This window comes from Tauraco erythrolophus, chromosome Z, assembly GCF_009769465.1.
Source record: "Tauraco erythrolophus isolate bTauEry1 chromosome Z, bTauEry1.pri, whole genome shotgun sequence".
Lineage (NCBI taxonomy): Eukaryota > Metazoa > Chordata > Aves > Musophagiformes > Musophagidae > Tauraco > Tauraco erythrolophus.
Genome location: NC_141496.1, coordinates 15,428,826 through 15,449,310, shown reverse-complemented (window position 1 = coordinate 15,449,310; position 20,485 = coordinate 15,428,826). Strand labels below are relative to the sequence as shown.

Sequence of the window (20,485 nt, the reverse complement as noted above, 5' to 3'; positions counted from 1 at the left end):
AAACGTTGCTTTCTTTTTAAAATAAGTCCAAAATGTCTCTTCACCATAAAAATCAAGCTTCAGATAAACTGGATGGCTCTGTCTCAAGTAGTAGAATATTCTGATTTTTCTGTGCTTTGTGCGACAGTGACAAATGAGATAGAAACCACTGACTATTTCAAAATTTTTATCCATTTTATTTTTTTATCCATTACAACTATCCATTACAATATCCTTTTTTTTTTTTTTTATCCATTTTAGTTTTTATCCATTCTTTCATCTGTCTCCTGGCTTCATATGCTTCTGTGTTTGGCAATTAAGTTAGAGATCTCTATTTTCTGTTGGCTAGGGAAGAATCATTACAGTTTGCAATGTATGAATAATTTTAACTGAAATATGTTGTTCATATCAATTAATATTTCTATAGCAAGGTGTTTTTTTTAGGATCTGAAGAAGAATGAATATGATGCCTCCACAGTTGAGCATTGTCTGAATGCAGTGGAGTGGGCTTGTCGAATGCTTCCTTTCTGTAGATTCATGAATGTTGAAGAATTAGTTCAAGATGTAATTTTGAGTCTGCTTGGAGAATTGCCGCCACTGAAAAAGGTAAAAGATGTTAAAGCTAGAACAAAAGCAATAGAGATTATCACAAATGGTTCTCCTCCTTGTAAAAGCTACTGGTTAGACTTTCTAGTGGTGTAAGTTCTGTTGGAAAGTATACCTTACTTGTATGTTAGCTACTTGAAAGGATACTTTATTTTGTGCAGGTGGCAGAGATTTTCATAAAAGCATTTCCTAATCCTGAAGATATAAGAGTTCCACTAAGAGATAAATATCATGGACTTCAGCAGCGACTAAGACACAGTATTGTTAAAGGTAATGTGCATCCTTCTTCAGGAAATATTAAGCAAACTTAATTTCTTTCTCTACTAATTAACTTGTGATGATACGTTCTTTTATGCTACATGTAAAATTATATTATTATAGTTTAGTTTATATGTATATTATAGTTTGGTTTATTTATAGTTATTATAGTTTTCAGTTAGATAACTTAGAGATTGTGGCAAATTTTCTTTGATACATCTGTACCAATAACAGAGTATCATGACTTCCAAGTTAATGGTATTTCCTCACCTTATCACTGTTTCCATCTATATTTGTAAATAACTATAATTTCTGATGATTCAAAGTTGGAGGGAACAGTTGAAAACTGAGAAGTTTGCTTTTAAAATCTCTTGATTTTCTTTCTTTCGGTAGGTTCTGAAAATGAAGAAATGATGTCTGTTGTTATCCAGGCTACAGAAAAAGTGAGAACGAAGGCCTTGAGACGTGTAATAAGGAACATAGGCCCCATAGAAATTAATATTTGGGAGCCAACAGAAGAGGGAGCAGCAGATGAGGAGGAACACTATTATGACAGATTATCATTAGGCACTAGTCTAAGCAGAAGCACACTTACTGATCTTGGGAGTCCTCAGGTATATAGCGATGCTGACACAGCAGATACGCTTTCTGATGCTTTGTTTACTGAAGAAAAAAAAGCTCAAGCACCTTCGCTCCAAAGGTATGAAAAAAATTGCAGCAGAAAGCTTTCTATTTAAATAAAAAAATAAAAAAAAGAAGAAAAAGTTTTCTCTTACTGTTCAAGTAATCTTTTCACCAAACAGAATAATTGTCACTTTGGGTAATTTATCAAATCAAGAATTATAAATTTACTAAATCTTAGAACTGCCAATGTTATATCAGTTATTATGTGACTAATATTTTTTTGAAGTGTAAGTTATTATCAGCTATGACCACATTCATGTATGATACTGCTGAGCTGCTGCCTATGTAGAAACTATGGACTTGGCATTTGAATAATTTGCCACCTTAGCATTGTATTAATGTAAATTTGGGATTGTTAGTTTCCATTTTCAACAACAGAAGAAGAAAAGGAACTAACGTTGCATTTACTTTTTTGGTCATGTATTTCTTCTTAAAATGGGTTTGGCATTAATGGTACTTATGTCTGTTGTCTTACAGAGATAACAAACATCAGAGTCAAGGAGAAATAGGTAGCGAAAATACTGCACACAAGATAAAAGCTCCTAACTGGAAAACAAAACATAAAGAGAAAGTGTGTGGAAAAGACTTGCATAATCAATGTAATTTGCCTGTAGTTGGTACATGGGAATTTGAACGTGATGATGATGAATATGTCATTTTTTTAGAACTCTTTTTGAGTTATGTTCTCGAGAGAGACCTGATAAAGCACAGTGACGTTGGAATTCCATTTCTTACTAGCTTTTCTGGACTTCTTCAAGAGCATGAATTAAACTCTCTCTTTTTTCATGTTCATACAACACTAAAACGTCGACAAAGCAAAACTAGAAGCCAAAGTGTGTTTAGAGCAGGGTCTTGCTATACTGTCACCCTGGCATCTTGCAGTCCTCAAACAGTGTCTGCCTATAATGAAAACGAAAATATTTTGGAAAATCCAACTGTTGTACAGTCCATTGTACAGACAACAGAACCTTCTCTGCATAACCTAATGAAAGGACTTAGTGAAGGATTATTTGGTTTAAAACATAAGTCAATTTACAGAGCTCAGAGTGACAATCAAGGAGTCACTGTTGCACCAGCAAGCCAGACCTTTCCTAACCATACTTCATCTAGCCTGCAAACTCAGGCAACTTCGAAATACATTTATAAAACTGTTGATACAGTTGATACTGTACCAGGAGAAGATCCAGCTATAGAATTGGTAGGTAGGTTGAACAATATTGCAAAATTGCTTGAGTGGATGATCAGATGGTCTGATAAAAGACTGCTCTGTGGTTCCAACGAACAAGATTCCATAGAAGAGGTTCTCCCAATGATACATGTGAAAACTTCAGCAGGTGCTGTTCTTACATCTTTGTGGCTGCTGGAACAGTTATACAGAGACGGATCTCAAGCAAAGAGCATAAAATTTAAGGTAAGAACAGGGATGGGGTAGGTGTCAATGAAATGTTTGAGTTAGTTATGCCAGTAAAGAAAATCACACACATCTTTTACCTCATAGTTTTATTCTCAGTAAAAACTGGAATACTGATTAATAGCCTTTCCTGTAAGGGTTGCTAGGAAAAGAGAAACATTCTAGGAATTCAAGACTTCTATTTGTAGGAAGACTTTGGTTGGAGATTAAAGTTCTCTTTGGAAGTCCTGTTTAAAGTCTAGATAGAATTTATCTAAATACCACATTATTTGTGCAAATTCCTACAAGTTCGGCCACTGTGTCTGGTTTTAGACATGATCTCTGAAGAAACCTAGTATTGGAAAAACAAGACAAATAATAACAAAATAGTTTCTCTAGAGAGACTCAAATTTAGAGTCATTTGTCTTTGAAGACAGTGCAAATACAGTCTGACTGGGGTATTTCAACTAATTACAGATTAGTGAAAACTGGATTTTGAATTTTCTATCTAGCACTGTTACACAGAGTTGGAGAATGTATGTTAATAATAAAAGAAGAGAATTGCCAGAAGAACCTGATGAGTATTGCTTTATTCTGTATTTAGAGACAACTGGGTCACTTGTGTTCTTTATGTCTACATGAAGGGAGAGAGTGGTAGGATTTTTTTTTTGAGAAGATTTTTCTCCCATATCAAAAGAGATTTTGTCTTGGTTTTGGTTTGTGTTTTCTGAGAAGTACCACTTGTATTTTACTTAGAGCTTACTGCCAAAATTTTATACATGCATCTGAGTACACGATTGTGTGTGGCCTTTTTGCCCCATACTGTCTTCAGTGATAATTTTAGAATTTTGTATTGCGTGTGATGAAGGACAAGTCTTATTGTATATCTTTGTATAGAGTATATGTAATTATTACATATTATAGTTGACAATTGAGACTCAATTGATGCTGACAAATCTCTTTATTAATGTTTCCTTTGGATAACTCAGATCATTGCTTCACTTAATGCAAAAAGGGGCAAAACTCAGGTTCCACAGGCAACTGTAAGTCCAGAATTTCTCAGCTCTATAATAGAGAAAAGGATACAAAGTTAAGCATAAACATACTATATGAAATCATTGGTGTTCTTTTTTTAAAGTATTGGGTAACTTTTTTTAAACTAATAAATTTTCATTATCATTATTAAGAGTCCAGATAATCAGCATCTGAAAGAATTTGCATCTCTATCAGAAGCCCAGTCTACAACAGAGAAAGAAAGTAGTATGGATGAAGACTCTTCCATACTGGCCAGTCCTCCTCTTGATGTCCAGAGTGTACAAGCCTATGATGATCTTTGTGAAACTGGTTTTGGGTATTTTTTTTTTTAACTTTAATTTTATTTATTAATATCTTACACAATTTTGAAGATGGAGATTCCTTAACTTTAAGTCCTTTGTGACACTTCTCTTCATCTTGTGCTGCACTAAAGAAAAGATGATTGGTGTTAGTATTCTGAGACATTATTGCGTGTCTTGTCTGACAAGAATTTTTTATTTTTAATAAAGGAAGTTTCTGAGAGGGAGATAAATGTAACCTTAAAGAGATGATTTTGAAGTCATGGTGTGTTGGTTACATGTTTCTGGAAACTGCCTTTCTGAAAGACTGTACCATTAATGTCAGTAAAATATCACTGCTATAGCAAAAAATATTATTCTTGGTTTAAGTGAAATTCAGAGAGAAAACCTACATGAACATTGATTATATCACAGCAGCGTTTCTTTTACAGTTAGGCACTAGCCTGCAATCTGAGAGGAACAGCATGCTTAAACTAAGTCACATACTTACATATTATTTCTACTTCTGTAATTTCAATTACCAGAATGGCTACAAAGTCAAAATATTTTGATAAGAAGGAAATTAATCATGGGAATGATTCTGTACCTCATGTAACTGAAGATCTTAATGAAGTGGTACCATTTGTTCAGGAGGAGTTAGATGTGACACCAGAAAGAGAAGGTTTGGTTTTATGGTCTATCTTTTTGCCATAGTCTGACATATAAAACAGTAGGAGTTTTGTCTGAATAGGATGGTATATGTCCCTGTGTTTATTTAATAAAAAAGCATAAATAAGTTTCATTGTTCTATTGAAATTATTATTGTATCCACTTTATATTATAACTAAGTTTTATACGATTGCTTTCTCAAGACTTTCTAATAAGTTTTGTATGTATATAATTTCTTTTTGCTATAGAGATAGGACAATTTATATTAATATATTTCATTCTCGCATTTACTTTCCAAAAAAGTTCATGCCACTGTGTAAAATGTTATGTGAAAACGTTAAGAGCTGAGCATGCATAGGTTAAGTTTATCATGTTCCTACCATGAAAATAAGCTGCTTTTTTTTCCTCTGGTGCATGTATCATCCCTAGTAATAAAGCAAATTTTAAATTTGCTGAGACATCTCTCAACTCCTTTCTTGCTAGGGGAAAAGTGGACTAATGTGACCAGCTGACAGAAATCATGTAAGAGTGCTGTATGTCATGTAGGTTTTTTATTTAGAGTAATTGTGTTTATTTCGTAGAGTCCTTCGAAGTGCCATATGAAACTCCAAAGAGTTCCAATAGCTCTGTCAAGATCAAACCTGTAGAACATCAAAGAGGAAAGGCAAGTTACCATCTTGCACAGAAGCATCAAATTATTATGAATACTCTTTTCAAAATATCCTTAAGAAATTGAGGACTTGAAGTGCTTAGGATTGGTGAAATTTTTTTCCCTGCTTAAATCAATAGTAAAAGTCATGAGTGATTAAACAGTAGTAAAGTGAGATCTGCTGTGAGGACTTTTGAAAACTGATTAATTGCAAAACTAAATGTGGGTATGCGTTTATATGATTATAGATATAAATTACATTAAATCTATAAAATATATATCACAACATATAAATATGTAAATATATGTATGCATATGTATATACAAAAGCATGTAAATTATAAAAAGAAACAGATGGTCTCCTGGTCAATAAATCAGATTTCTATGTGTAATTTGTTATACTAGAAGCTGTATTAACAACTTTTTTGCTTTAAAAATGTATGCTGTCTCTGAAGCTGTCAAAGGGTGATTAAGTAAAGACTCTACCACTTCTTTGCACACGTGCACGTTTTTAAATTAAGTGTATAAAGATGTTTGTTTTGATCCTGTCTGAAAACTAAATCTATGTCTGTAAATGAGCTTTGTTTTTTTTCGTGCATCATCTTTAGTTATAAGTCTCTTTTCTTGGAAACTGGCTAAGGGCTATTATGCTGAAATGTGAATTGCAGTGCCATTGGTTTACTTGTCTATAGTACTCTAGATTCAGTGCTATTAATGGGATTAGAAACTATAAATGTATTATGGTCTTCAATTCTGCCATGCATTTTGCTGCAGTGAATCTGTGGCATGTGTAAAATCCTGTGTTTGTTTTAGTTTCTTAGTTTGTAGATGGTTTGTGTATAATAGGGTTGTTTCCATCTTCACCTAGTGGGTGCGAGATTAGCACAGATTATTTCCAGGGTACTATATGGGTATGAATTTGAAAATAAAAACTCATGACTTAAAAAGAAAGATGCTTGGATGAATCATTAGGATATCTCCTTATTTCTTATCTGTAGCTGTCCTCTGATAAGTATGTAATTTTAATTATTTTTCAGTCGGATTTTTTCAAGTGGCTGATTAATCAAAAGCAAGTTTGCCTTAGGCTAATAAAAGAATGCTTTATTGAATCAAAAGGGGATTATAAAAATCTACACGTTCACATGCATCCTTTTATATTCTAGCAGGTCTCCGTTTCAGATGTCAATAGTCATCAGGAAGATCAAAAGGAGGGGAAAAAAAAGGAAGGAAAGGCTGAACAGAATGCGTGAGAGGCCTTTTTTTGTTGTTGTTTTAACTTCTCTTTCAACTTTGTGTAAAAATGTAAAGTAGTTGTGTTAATTATGGTATCCAGTGAAGTCTCAGTGGGTTCTTGCTATTGTTTGTAGCAACAGACTCATAGTTGCAACAAAATTTCAGTCACCTCTTTCACAGGTACAGGCATTTCACATATACAAAGTGCTAGGTGGATGAGTGGTTATTTTAGTAATTATCAAATACAAGAGGCATGGTTTGTGGAAAGATGTATTATATATCTGGGAAAGGATAGAAAATAACTGGAAAAGCTTTCAGATACACAGTCCCTTCTCCAAAGCTAAAATAGGAGCAGGATCTTTAGGCTAAATACAGGTGGAGAGCTGTTACTCTAAAAAATTATAACTGATAATTTGTTACACAACATCGACGAAAGAGAGATTGGTGTCTAGGAAGCAGAAGGTGAGATAAAGATGGATATGGGTGATAAGCTTGGTAGCTCCTGAAAGAGGGAGGGAGGTAAACAGTGCCTGAATGTATTAATATTTAGAAAATCTGATTAATAGTCATAGCATATAAATAGGTACTCCTGTGTATATATAATGTTTGTGAAAAAACTTTTAATGGCTTTATTCTGAAAAGACTTAGATTCCTCTACTGTTTTCAACTGATACATTTTTGTGTTGAAAGAAACAAAAATAACTGCACATAACATACCCCTCAAGGATTTCTTATGTTACTGGCTTTTCTTTTTCAGGAATGCAGATTGTAATGATATTAACAGTATTGCTTAAACTGGATTTTCTCTTCTTTTGTTAATTCAGATCAGCTTCTTTATTGCTTTCTGTTTGTGTTGAATAGCCAGAACCTTTTCAGTGCTTCTGTTTGAGTGAGTTTCTGATTGCTAGGGAGACAAAGCACTAATGTAAATATTTGCCAGCTCAAATTGCAATGTAGTGCCATAATTGAAGCTGAGCAGATCAGTATAGCTCTGATCTGGTGGCTTTCAGATATTTTATCTCATACTAATTAAAATACTTTTCCACGAGGTTATATGTACACACACATATATGTTCATAAATGTATATAAAATGAAAATAAACCATGTATCAAGTTATTGTAGTATTTACAATACTCTTTCTTTTTCTTTCTTTATAGCATGACTGAGGTTATTACTAGCACTGTTTCTCACTCATTCTGCTTAGAACAAGATGCAGATGCTCTCAGGTAAGATAAACCTATAATGTTTTATATAATAAAAAATGAACTATTCCTATGAAATTTTCGGTATGAAGTAACTTGATGTGTAGATTTTGTTACAGAATATGTGCAGGTATAGTATATTGTACCTGCAAACTGTAGTACTAAGTAGCCTTTCCTGTAACCTTTTTATAGTGTAATCCTTGAGCGTCATATACTGTTGCATGTTGTCCAGAATATCACATGAATCAAACATGTTAATTCAGAGCTACCGCATTTCAAGATGAGCAATATTTTTATTTTTTTTGTTGCAGACAGTATCATTATAATTATATATTACTATAGAAGATATATTGTTACATGAAACACCTAAACAATAACATTATAAACTTAATATTTTTATAAAATTATTAAAACTATTATGTCCTACAGCAACTGCTAGATACACATAAGTATATATTTAGTACTTCTATAAAGAGGGAGAATGTTGGAATTGGGAAAAGGAGTCAGAAATCAATCTCAGGTTTTCACTTTTAGAACAATCTTCTATGAGTTTATTCTGTTTAGAAGATGATCTGAACTACACATCCCTTCGGATTCCATTTTCATGTATCTCTAAATCTCATTTCCTTCTTGAGTTTCTCATACCAGGTCTTTTAAAAAAAGCTATTCTCAAACTTTTAGGGTTTCGGGCCATTCTTACACATTCTAGTTGTCTTCCAAAAGATTTCTTGTACCTTTTCACACCAATTACATATCCAAAACCTTTTCAGTGTTACTCATTAGCTGCTGCTTTATGCTTCCATTTCTTCACATACTTGGAGGCCATCTTGTTAAATTGTGAAAAATCCTTGAAACATTTTCTGTACCTGTAGCAGTGTCAGTGTTTTTCTTGAATAGAAAAATGTCTTTTGGGTCAATTTCTGTTGATGTAGGTAAAATCCTTCAGTTTCTTTATAACTTAATGTAAATCCTAACCCTCTCTTCTTCATGTAAGGACTTCGTCTACTTAATAGTCTTTAGCTACTGAAAGATATAATTATCTCTGTGAGAAAATTCAATATATTGTATCATCTGGTACATGTTATTTTAATTTTGTTTTCTGATCAAAATTTCATTGTTGATTTTTAATTCCAAATATAATAATAAAGGCACATTTCATTATATAAGTGAAAGTTAACCTGCCATCACTCTTACTTCAGCTCATAATGTCCTCCATTTTCTGTCAGCTGTTTGGTTTTATGACTAACGAGTCCTGCTTTCTCTCAAATCATTGTTTGCTACCTGTATATCTAGTGAAGATAACATTTCAGATACCTTTGTGACTGAAAGATCGGATGGAACTTAGGTCTTTACTGCTGTTTTCATTCAGTATTTTAGGAAGCTTTGGGAAAAAGATGAAAATGAAGAGGTTAGCCTACAGAGGGTGGAAGCGGAGACAGATAGCCTGGGAGGAATACAGAGAAGCTGTAAGAGTGACCAGGGATCAAGTGAGGAAGGCTAAAGCCCTGAAGGAATTGAATTTGGCAAGGGATATAAAAAGCAACAAGAAATGCTTCTATAGGTATGTAGGGGACAAAAGGAAGTCCAAAGAGAATGTAGGCCCCCTCCGGAAGGATACTGGTGCTCTGGTTACCCGGGACATAGAGAAGGCTGAGGTACTTAATGAATTTTTTGCCTCAGTCTTCAATGGTAAAGCCTCTTGTCTTACCACCCAAGCTGTGGAAAGAACTAGCAGGGACTGTGAGGATGAACCACCGCCCACTGTACTTGAAGACCAGGTTCGAGAACATCTGAGGAACTTGAAGGTGCACAAGTCCATGGGACCTGATGAGATCCATCCGCGGGTCCTGAAGGAACCGGCGGATGAAGTTGCCAAGCCACTGGCTATTGTATTCGAGAAGTCGTGGCGGTCTGGCGAGGTCCCCGATGACTGGAAGAGAGGGAACATAACCCCCATTTTTAAAAAGGGGAACAAGGAGGACCCGGGCAACTACAGACCGGTCAGCCTCACCTCTGTGCCTGGCAAGGTCATGGAGCAGATTCTCCTGGGAACCATGCTAAGGCACATGGAGAGCAAGGAGGTGGTGGGTGACAGCCAACATGGCTTCACCAAAGGCAGATCGTGCCTGACCAACTTGGTGGCCTTTTACGATGGGGTGACAGCATCGGTGGACAAGGGTCAACCAATGGATGTCATCTACCTGGACTTGTGCAAAGCTTTTGACACTGTCCCGCACGACATTCTTCTCTCTAAATTAGAGAGTCATGGGTTTGATGGATGGACCACTCGGTGGATAAGGAATTGGCTCAATGGCCGCACTCAGAGAGTAGTGGTCAACGGCTCAATGTCCAAGTGGAGACCGGTCACGAGTGGCGTCCCTCAGGGGTCCGTGTTGGGCCCGGCCCTCTTCAACATCTTTGTCGGTGACGTGGACAGTGGCATGGAGTGCACCCTCAGCAAGTTCGCCGATGACACCAAGCTGTGTGGTGCCGTCGACACGCTGGAAGGGAGGGATGCCATCCAGAGGGACCTTGACAGGCTGGAGAGGTGGGCCCGTACCAACCTCATGAAGTTTAACCAGGCCAAATGCAAGGTCCTACATCTGGGTCGTGGCAATCCCAGGCATAAATACAGACTGGGTGGTGATTGGATCGAGAGCAGCCCTGAGGAGAAGGACTTGGGAGTACTGGTGGACGAGAAGCTCGATATGAGCCGGCAATGTGCTCTTGCGGCCCAGAAGGCCAACCGCGTCCTGGGCTGCATCAAGAGGAGTGTGGCCAGCAGGTCGAGGGAGGTGATTCTCCCCCTCTACTCTGCCCTTGTGAGACCTCACTTGGAGTACTGCGTCCAGTTCTGGAGCCCCCAACATAAGAAGGACATGGACCAGTTGGAGAGGGTCCAGAGGAGGGCCACGAAGATGATAAGAGGGCTGGAGCACCTTTCCTATGAGGACAGGCTGAAAGAGTTGGGGCTGTTCAGCCTGGAGAAGAGGAGGCTCCGGGGTGACCTTATAGCGGTCTTCCAGTACCTCAAGGGGGCCTACAGGAAAGATGGGGAGAGGCTGTTCAGGAGGGCCAGTTATGATAGGACAAGGGGTAATGGTTTTAAAATAGAGGGAGGTAGGTTCAGGTTGGATATTAGGAAAAAATTTTTTACTATGAGAGTGGTAGAACACTGGAACAGGTTGCCCAGAGAGGTGGTGGATGCTCCATCCCTGGAGACGTACAAGGCCCTGAGCAACCTGATCTAGTTGGAGATATCCCTGTTCCTTGCAGGGGGGTTGGACTAGATGACCTTTGAAGGTCCCTTCCAGCCCTAACCATTCTATGATTCTATGATTCTATACTTTCCAATGAAGACTGTGCAGTGTTAATTATTAAATTGTTCCTAAAAATTAATTTTACTTTAGAAAGATGAAGATATCTTTAAAATTTTCTTGATTGATTTAAGACAACCTCATGTAGGTGTTCTGAACTATGAATGTTTTTCATAGCTTTGTTCTTTTTGTTCTTAAGTAATACAGAGATTTCTCTAAGTGATGGTCAGCCTTCTCAGATTGTTGTGTCAACTATGTCAAGTGTTACCTCCAATACTTCTACTTGTGCAAAGAAGCAAGAAGTCAAGGCAGAAGTCCCTACAGAAGAGAAAATAAACACATCAGAAACTGTCAGGCAGATGCTCCAAGATGAAATGTTTAAGTTAGTTCAGGTGAGAGCATCTCGTTATTGAAAATAGTGTTCACAGTACAAACTGTGTTATTTAAACCAATGGAGACAATTACTGTTTCAAAGGTATTCTATGTGTGGTTTTTGAAAGAGATTTCAAGTTCCATGTAAACTGCTGTTAAAACTTATTTTAGACTTACTCTTGCTTTTGACTCAAGAAAATTAGTAATATAATAATAAAAGTTTGAGTGTGTTTTAGTGTGCTCTAATAGTATAGATTAGGAAAAATTCTGAAGCTGTAACAACTGCAGCTATAGCAGGATTTAGTTTTTTTAGTAGATTGAGACAATTTTATGTGATCTTACATTTACTCAAACTTCATCAAAAAATGAAGGAATTTGCCTTGCTTTAGCATAACCTGTCTGTGGCAGGTATTTAATGTGTCTTAAAAGATTAAGTCCAGTTCAATAACCAATCATACAAATTAATCATTATTGAAACTTTGGGATGTTGTTTGTTTTGTGACCTATCTTAACAGAATAATGAACAGTTACTATATAACAACCTAGACATAGAATTTTTGCCAAGATTCCTGTAAAGTTGTTTACAGTGTTAACTTTGTGCGCATGAATCCAGCTGCAGCAGATCAACTTCATGAGTTTAATGCAAATAGTGCAAACATCCTTTGGCAACCTGCCAAATGTGCAACAAGTTTTGCAGCAGCATCAATCTGTACACTTGGAAGGAAGCCAGCCTGTACACGCTGCCAAAGACAATGGCTCTCTGAAAACAGAACTGCCCACTCAAGAAGATAAAGGACAACCTGGTCAAAAGAGCTCTGATTTTCAACCAAGGAATAGTTTAAGAGATGAAAGCAACAATGGCCATATAAAAGTAGGTATATCAAGGTGTCATTTATGAAGAGTGTTCTGTATATCAGATACATTATCTGTCCTGTTAAAATAGGAAATGTTTTTGTAGCGATTGCTGTAGACGAAAGAGATTTATACCATGTTGTACATATTTCGTGCATGGTTGCTATTTCAAGGTAATTGTAAATGCTGTTTTGTTTGCTTTTCTGATTTAGAATCAAATGGATGTGAATGTTTCTTTAAGCCCGTTAGAAAGCTGCAGCAAAGAAACAGGATTTATGCCACTGTCTCAAGATTTTCATTCTTCAGCACCTACTAAACCACTTCATCTCTTAGCTCCTTCCTCGGACATCCAGAAAACACCGAAGCTTATCCCTATTCAAAAAACCCAGACTTACTCAAATGGATTTCCTTTGCTTAAGCTTGAATCAGATTATCATTTCAAACCAGCATTTTTACATCCAATAGAAATGTCATCAGCTTTTGCTAGACCACCCCCAGTACCGCGAGTAGCTTGGAGTTCATCAGATTCCTTATGGAACCATGAGTCATACACACCAAGAAAGAGTAAGTCAAAAGAAGATTGGAAGATGGGTAGATACGACCCTGAGATCCCACGGCAGATGTATGAGGAAGAGAAAAGATGGGCAGAAACAGTGCGTAAAGGACCTCCAAAACACCTGAATATAGATCAGTATGAAGGACACCAAGAAGTTTCACTTCAGCAGCAGTTCTCTGCAAATGTGAATATGGACAAAGCACTCATCAGTCAGAACTTGGCTGGCATTCCACTATTGCACTTGCAACTTGACCCACTACCTGGACTTCCACCGGTTGCAAGGCAGCCAATCACTACAACTGTAATACCTGTTAAACTTAAAACAGAGGAGACGGGCTGCAGAAAAATACTACAGCACACAGGAATATCACTACTCCATGCTAATTTATCTCAAAAAAACAAGGTACTGGATTTTATAGCATATTTTTCTAAGTTGTAGAGTTTTTTCGGTTTCATGGTTTCTTATTCATCAAAAATAAGTTAATATTTTCAGGCTATGGAATTTGGAAGTGTTCAGCACAGCTATCAGAAGGGTTCTGGAGCTAAGGTACCTTCTTATTGGCATTTCAACATGAGGCAGGCTGCAAGCTAGCATATGTTTTAACGACATTAAATTGATTCCACATTCCAAAGTTCATCAACATTCAGCCCATTAGTAGTGAGTGTATGGAATTTACTGTCTAAAATACTGGATAATATTTATGTGGTAAAAAATAGTTCTGTTTTTGTATAAATTTGAATAGAATTATTTACAGAAATGCAAAGAGTGCTATAAGAAATCCTCTTTCGTAAGGCCAGAAATGGTTAAGAAAACTTTGTCTTGTGATTGTTGAGAACTTATGTTTTGAAAAATATTCTAATAGGCTCTCATATGTGTATGCATTCCAGCTGAAAACAATGGAAGTCTGTTTCCTAGAAAGTTGCTTCTTTAGTCCTTGTCTACGTTCCACGGTTTCTACCATCATCCTCAACTACATTAGAAATGCAAATATTTGTGCAATATATTCTGTGGAGAAAGTTCATGTATTTTAGTTTACTTTCAGAAGATAGTTCATGCATATACGCATTAGCTGAGATGCAGGTCTGATGCTGTTAGTTTACGTTTTCACTTTCTCTACTAATTGATACAAGAGTTGTGTTTATATAACTGAGATCCAAACTGTAGCTGCTCTTTTCATCCAAGTCGACTGGGATTCCCCTCTCTGTTTCCTGTATCGTCGTTTCATTTTTGCTTCTTTCTCTCTCTGAACATTTTCAGGTACCTAAACTCATTCCACTTCAAGATCTCATTGCATTTGAGCGCCAGTGCCAGCATCCTGCTGTGCCTAGTACTTCCTTTGGACAAGATCAAACAGAACCTATCCAGTTACTGAAAACTGATGTTGAACCATTTGAACTAAGAGATGTGCAGAATAATAGAAAAAGGCAAGCCAAACTTTTAAAGTGGATATTCATTTTGAAAGACTGTCTGGTAACTGATACCTTCTGGCTTTGGAATCAGTGGGAATTCTTACAGCAGCTTCAAATAAAGTAGGATTGGATGTAATTCTCTTGGAGGAGAATAGAGTAGCAGATATGAGTAAAGACACAGCAGGAGAAGTACAGAATTAGGACATGAAGGGGGTGTTGCTGTGACCAGACTGATAGGAGGAAGATTCAAGGGACAGTGTCACCTGGCTGTTTGCTATATACTGTTTATGAAATGCTCTGCTGCTTACACAGTGAACCTTCACAGGCTCCTGTCCGCACTGCGTATCGTCACTGTTAGTAGTAATCTTTCAGAAGGAAAGGGTTGTGTTCTTTCAACATAATTCAAGATACGGGCTCTGTTTCTGAATCCGTACAGTGATTAGGAAAATTCCTGCTAACGGGGTATTTTATTTTGTTTTGCTAATTCGTTACTTTTGAAGTTTGATTTATTCTTTGTTAATTGATTACACAAGCAGTTAAAGCATTTTCTTTAGGCTGCATGCATATCTTTGTTCAGTTCTGATACAATGCGGATAGATTGCTGACATTTCACAGATCTGTGTTTTCCATGGAAGAGTTAATAATATTGCATCTGGAAGAGAACAATTGCTTCCGATTATGAGGCTTTTAACTCTGGCAGTTGGAAACGCAGATTCCAAGATGAGTTCTTCACTCTTAAGGTGAAAAATGACTGATATACAAGTAACTGCAGCCAGAGTTTAGAATACCTGTTTTGATATTATCAGCTGAAATGCTTGAAGCTACAATTGTTGTCTTGTAAACTACTTATCAGATATTAAAGAAAATTTGAAACTGTTTTAATAAATACCTAAGTTAGAAAGTTTCAATGATAACAGAGGTTTGTTTCTTTCTGAAGTATTTCTTACAGATTCCTTACAGGCATTGTATGTAGTAATGGTTATTTCATTTTACACAAAACACAGATATGGAATTTTATGCGGGTTTTAATATTTGAGATAAATAGCTTATTAGAGAATTAACAGATTTTGGTATGACTAGTAAGTATTTTTATGAGTTCTTAACAACAATTTTATGTAGATTTCTGGTGGGCAAAAGTAGTGCTTTGAACTGATCTGTGTACTAAACAGTTGTGTTTGACTTTTCCACCTTTGTTTCAGTGTATGTTTCTTAATAGTAATATTTCTTAGAAACAATTCTGGCATTTTTATTATTTCAGTGCAGTTCTTGTTTTTTTATTTATAATAAATATGTTAACAGACAAAAGAGACGTGATAAGAAACAAATGAAAGAGAAGGAAGAGAAGAAGAAACCAAGTGTGTCCTTCTGCCCAGATGACTCCATCATCAGTGTAAGTGATACAGTGATGGTTGTTGAATCAGCGACTGGGGTACAGAAAATTTTTTTTTTTCTTTGCCTTGTTCCATTCAAGTATTAACAAGAAAGAAGGAAGGAGGAAACTCTAAACCAAAACAATTATGTAAATCTATTCCAGGCTCCAGCTTAGAAACAGTATACATCTTTCATTCATACACTTGCATTTCCCGTAAACTAGAGGTTTATTCTTACAAAGTATTCCAAGGTTGCTCTTGTTTTTCCTGGGATATGAATTTGTCTGTTTTGATAGGATATTTATCTGTATGTACTTTTAAAGTAAATATATATGCAAACACTAATAGCTTAAAAAAAAAAAAAAAAAAATGTTTAGCCTAGCATCCATGCTAGGACAAATGACCCAGGCATTACTCTGTTCACATGACACGAGATGATGACAATATAAGAGTGAGGATGGCAAGCACGAGGTCTCAGTTCTGTCTCAGCCAAGAAACTGAGAAGAGAAAGTCGTCTTCAAGCTGAGTTTTGATTTATGCACTTCTACTGTTTATTTGCCTAGGCCTTTTTGGTATCTTTTAACATATTTGGTGGTTATCCTTGTATGTACCAGATGTCAAGCTAGAACACTACCAGATCTAAAGCTAGATTGCTACCTAGAGCTGCAGGCTCTATCTCTAGTCCATACTGTACCTTATTTGAGACTTCCCTGTCCAGCACAGCAGCTAGAGCGCCTCACCAGACCTGGGAGATGTTTATTATGGTACAGCAGAGATAGCATATACGTGAAGAAGAATGAGGAATTTGTTACCGCGGGTCACCCCAGGGTACACATGGGAAAGGGTGTTACATAGTATTTCTGCTAAATTGGAGTGGATCAGAAGAATTAGAAAAGGGGGTAAGAAGAGTATGTTACAATGAATTTTTGTATTTTTTTTTCAAAATCATTACTTCAAAAAGTTAACAGCATCAAGAAAGCCTGTAATTGGCATTGGAACTATTTTTAAAGATAATTCTTTTTCTCCTTACATTAGGATCAACAAGCAAAATCTACATCTTACCTTCAAGATGTTTTTTTCACTTCAGTGAAAAAAAGTACAAGACTTGATTTGTCTCCAGACAGCTGCTGCGCTGCAGTATTTCCAGGCAAGTACAAGTCTTTTCAACGCTTTGAGTGCTTAGATAAAATAAATCAAAAGAACAGAAGTTTATTAGATTTCAAAGGAAAACTCTATAGTCATCAAGATGTTAAAAACTCAAATTGTGTAGTCTGTGGGCAACACAGCATAATGGCTTATGGGATCTTTCCCCAGAAAATTAGGAAAACCTTTCAGGATGTACAACAGATATTAACTCCTTTTTTAGGATAGTCAGTTTTTAGGGGATTGATGTGGAGAGAGATGCAGGCAAATATAAGATCTCATATCAATTATCTCTGAACTCAGAATAATTCTGAAAATCATAGAAATATTTCAAGTTTTCTTAAAAATAAGTTATAATCTTATATTTATGTTTATAAACAAAGGACTTCATGAAATAGTAACAGTATGTTGAGTCAATTCAATAACTATGGATCACAGTGATTTCTGTTGTGATTCACAGTGATTTCTGATGTGATTCATCAGAATAACACTGTAAACAATGCTTCAGAATTCTAAATCAGTTTATTTGCTTTTTCAAAAGATATTCCATTTTTATTTGCCTGCATATTCTAATTACACAAAATTTTAGGCTTTTTTACAAGAAACTGAATGTTTAAAACATTTCCAGCTTGCAAAATGAAGACCGTACCTATAAAAAGATTTACTTCTTTCTAGTACATTAGTTCAGCAGAGTAGTTAGTCCTGTCAGAGGACAAAATGCAGTCCGTTCTGTGGAATTTCATCTTAGAGAAATACTGGCTTGCAAAGCTCTGTAGAAACATCAATAAAGAAGTTATACATGTCGTAAATATTTCCCCCCTTTATTGTACAGTGTACTAAAATACTTAATTTAAAAATTACACATCCAAACTGAGCCTTGATTTTAATTCAATGTAACACTTTAAGTTTCAGTACAGTTGCATATTCACATAAGGCAGGTAGTACAAACTTTTCTTAAAGTCATCCGTGAAGTAGGCTTAGAGAAAGGTTAAATGTCGGAAACACAAAGAAAAATCTGTTGGAGCCCTTAGTTTTGAGTTAATATCATTGCTTTCATAGATTTCTACTTCTTGCATTATTTGTAGACAGCTGTTGTGTATTATCACATTTTAGACACAGTGGGGGAAGCAAATACCACTTCAGCAGATCTACATTACATGGCTTCTACAGGAAAAAAACCAGCAGAAACTCAAGATGCAAGCACAAATACTCACCCAAGTAAGTGTGACCTATGTGACCTACAGCAACCAACTATTTCTGGTTTTGCTTTTTGTAGATTTTGATATTTGGTCAGTTTCCGAAATGGGGTAAGTTTTTAAAGGGAAAACAGGTTTTTGTGCTATAACTTTTTGAAAAAGTATTAAACCAGAAGATATTGGAATATAAATTACAAAATGTTAGTTAAAATAATTATGAATAAAAATATTACAGATGCAATTATGTAAGAGTTTTCTCGTGCTTTCTGTAAGTCAGTCGTGCTGTTACTTCTTCTGAAAGCTCCTTTTAACTTAGCTTGACTTTAAATGCGTTTTAGACAATGTTTTGCATTGACTGAAATCGTTTCCCTGCCTCTTGCCCCCCAACTTCACTTTGATTGTGAGTCAGGAGATCAGAAACAGGTGTTCAGATAATGCCATCATTGTGCGTTTTGGTTTTGGTTTTTTTTCCTATCAAGTGCTCAGATCATATCAGGATGTTGGAATCAGTGCTGGAAGTGAGGTTCCTGAAGTTCAAAAAAATGAGTCAGTCATGTCTGTTCCTGTGTCAGGTACGGCTTCGGTCTTTCTCTGCTTCGTTTGTTGTTTGGAAAGTCTATAAAAACATTACAACTTTAACATGGTTTTTGTACATGAGCTTAATGCAGGATATACATAAGAAAATGCTAATTTATTCAGTTTCTTGAAACTAAATGTGAAATAATTACAATACTGTTTATGAAAAGTTTCATTGGAATTTTTCATGGTGCAGTGTACCTTTGGTTCCTGTATGAGGAGATAAGTTTGTGGATTTTAGCTTGATTTTAGTGCCACTTAATGTTGGGGAGTTGGAGTTGCGAAGACCAAATGAATTGACCAGTGGGATGTTAAGACAGATTACAGCTCCACATAAAATCGAGCTGTAGTAACTCAGTTAATTGCACAGTTGCTCCATGCATCTGCTAAGTTGTGTAGGTAGCTATATGCCAATTAACAATGTTTCAGTCTCAAGTAGGAATTCTATTCCCAATCAGCCATCTTTTGGGTCAGCTTGTAGAGCAAGAAATAGAAGATAGCTTTGATTTTGGGCTAAAGAATATTTATTTTGCTTTAGGTTTTCTCTCCCCATTTTATAAATCCTTGATAAATTGTACTATGTAGAATTCAGTCCCTAAATATTTTCCCTATAGTACCAAGTAAGCATATTAATTTTTCCTTTCTTTTAAAATTCAATAGTGTTGTTCCATTTGGAAGACTATTTTACTACATTGCATGACTTCTTTGCAGATAGTTTATCAGAAGTCTTTCTAGCTGAGTAGTATCATTTATTTGGATCAAGTGAGATGCGGATTTTAATTTTTTTTAACCTATTCAGGAGGGAATTAGAAACGAAGGGTAATTTATACTGCAATGTGTTGCTTTGATTTTAATCTTCTGAGTATTTTTCTGCTAATTTATCACCAAAATAAAAAATAATTCATTAGTTTATTGTTAGAAGCAAACATTAAAGTAACGTATTAAGCTACATTGTCCATCTTTATTTTTTAAAAGAAATGATAATCAAAGCTTTTCTTATAATTTAGAGAATGCAGACCTGTTTCCACATAGTTTGTCTGAAGTTTCGTAGCTTTTACTGTAAATATAATACTGACTATTTATTCTTTTCTCATAGAATCATCTAGCACCCCTGAGATACGTCCACCAGACATGTATTTAAACCTGAGACTCCCCACTGAAGCGAATGAGAGACCTTTACCATCCTTTCTGTCAGATGCACCTGATTTGGTTAGTGGTCCAATGTACATATGGTTAAAATAAATTTTCAGTATACTATTTGTCTTACCTGGTGAATTTGGATTCTTTATATCTGGATGAGTCGGTTCTATAATACCGTAGGGAAGATTGTAATTATTTTGTCTCCAAAACAAAAAGCCTTTCAACTCAAAGCATTAAGAGGTAAACACAGGAAATTGTTAACAATGTACTGCAAACAATTTATGCAAAACACATACTGTATTATTCCTCATAATCTTGTTTAGAGTGAACATGAATATATCAGTGTGATTGACATTGAAGACAGTGACATCCTTAACAAGTTGCCTATGATACCTGAGTCTGCAGAAGAGGTAGCTACTGCACAGCAAAATGAGAAGTTTGAAATTCCATCTACTGCAAAACTTCATCACATGGCAGCTTCTGTTACTAATGCAATTCCACAAGAGGCACTTCAGAAGAAAGGTAAACCATTTTGGTTTTAAATCAGAAAGAAAAGCTATACACTTTTG

General features: G+C 35.8%; 1 protein-coding gene across 1 annotated transcript in view; it reads left to right on the top strand.

Annotated features, from left to right (window-relative positions):
- CPLANE1 (ciliogenesis and planar polarity effector complex subunit 1) overlaps positions 1-20,485 on the top strand; it is a 71,965-nt gene that overhangs the window by 34,346 nt on the left and 17,134 nt on the right. Inside the window, exons 22-40 of the mRNA XM_086628766.1 lie at positions 424-585; positions 747-855; positions 1,237-1,543; positions 2,005-2,938; positions 4,105-4,268; positions 4,776-4,912; positions 5,481-5,563; positions 6,715-6,794; positions 7,940-8,008; positions 11,501-11,693; positions 12,287-12,544; positions 12,738-13,484; positions 14,340-14,506; positions 15,791-15,920; positions 16,897-16,957; positions 18,124-18,222; positions 18,680-18,772; positions 19,873-19,985; positions 20,240-20,438. Coding sequence (XP_086484892.1) covers positions 424-585; positions 747-855; positions 1,237-1,543; positions 2,005-2,938; positions 4,105-4,268; positions 4,776-4,912; positions 5,481-5,563; positions 6,715-6,794; positions 7,940-8,008; positions 11,501-11,693; positions 12,287-12,544; positions 12,738-13,484; positions 14,340-14,506; positions 15,791-15,920; positions 16,897-16,957; positions 18,124-18,222; positions 18,680-18,772; positions 19,873-19,985; positions 20,240-20,438 — 4,105 coding nt within the window. The remainder of the gene's footprint in view (positions 1-423; positions 586-746; positions 856-1,236; positions 1,544-2,004; positions 2,939-4,104; positions 4,269-4,775; positions 4,913-5,480; positions 5,564-6,714; positions 6,795-7,939; positions 8,009-11,500; positions 11,694-12,286; positions 12,545-12,737; positions 13,485-14,339; positions 14,507-15,790; positions 15,921-16,896; positions 16,958-18,123; positions 18,223-18,679; positions 18,773-19,872; positions 19,986-20,239; positions 20,439-20,485) is intronic.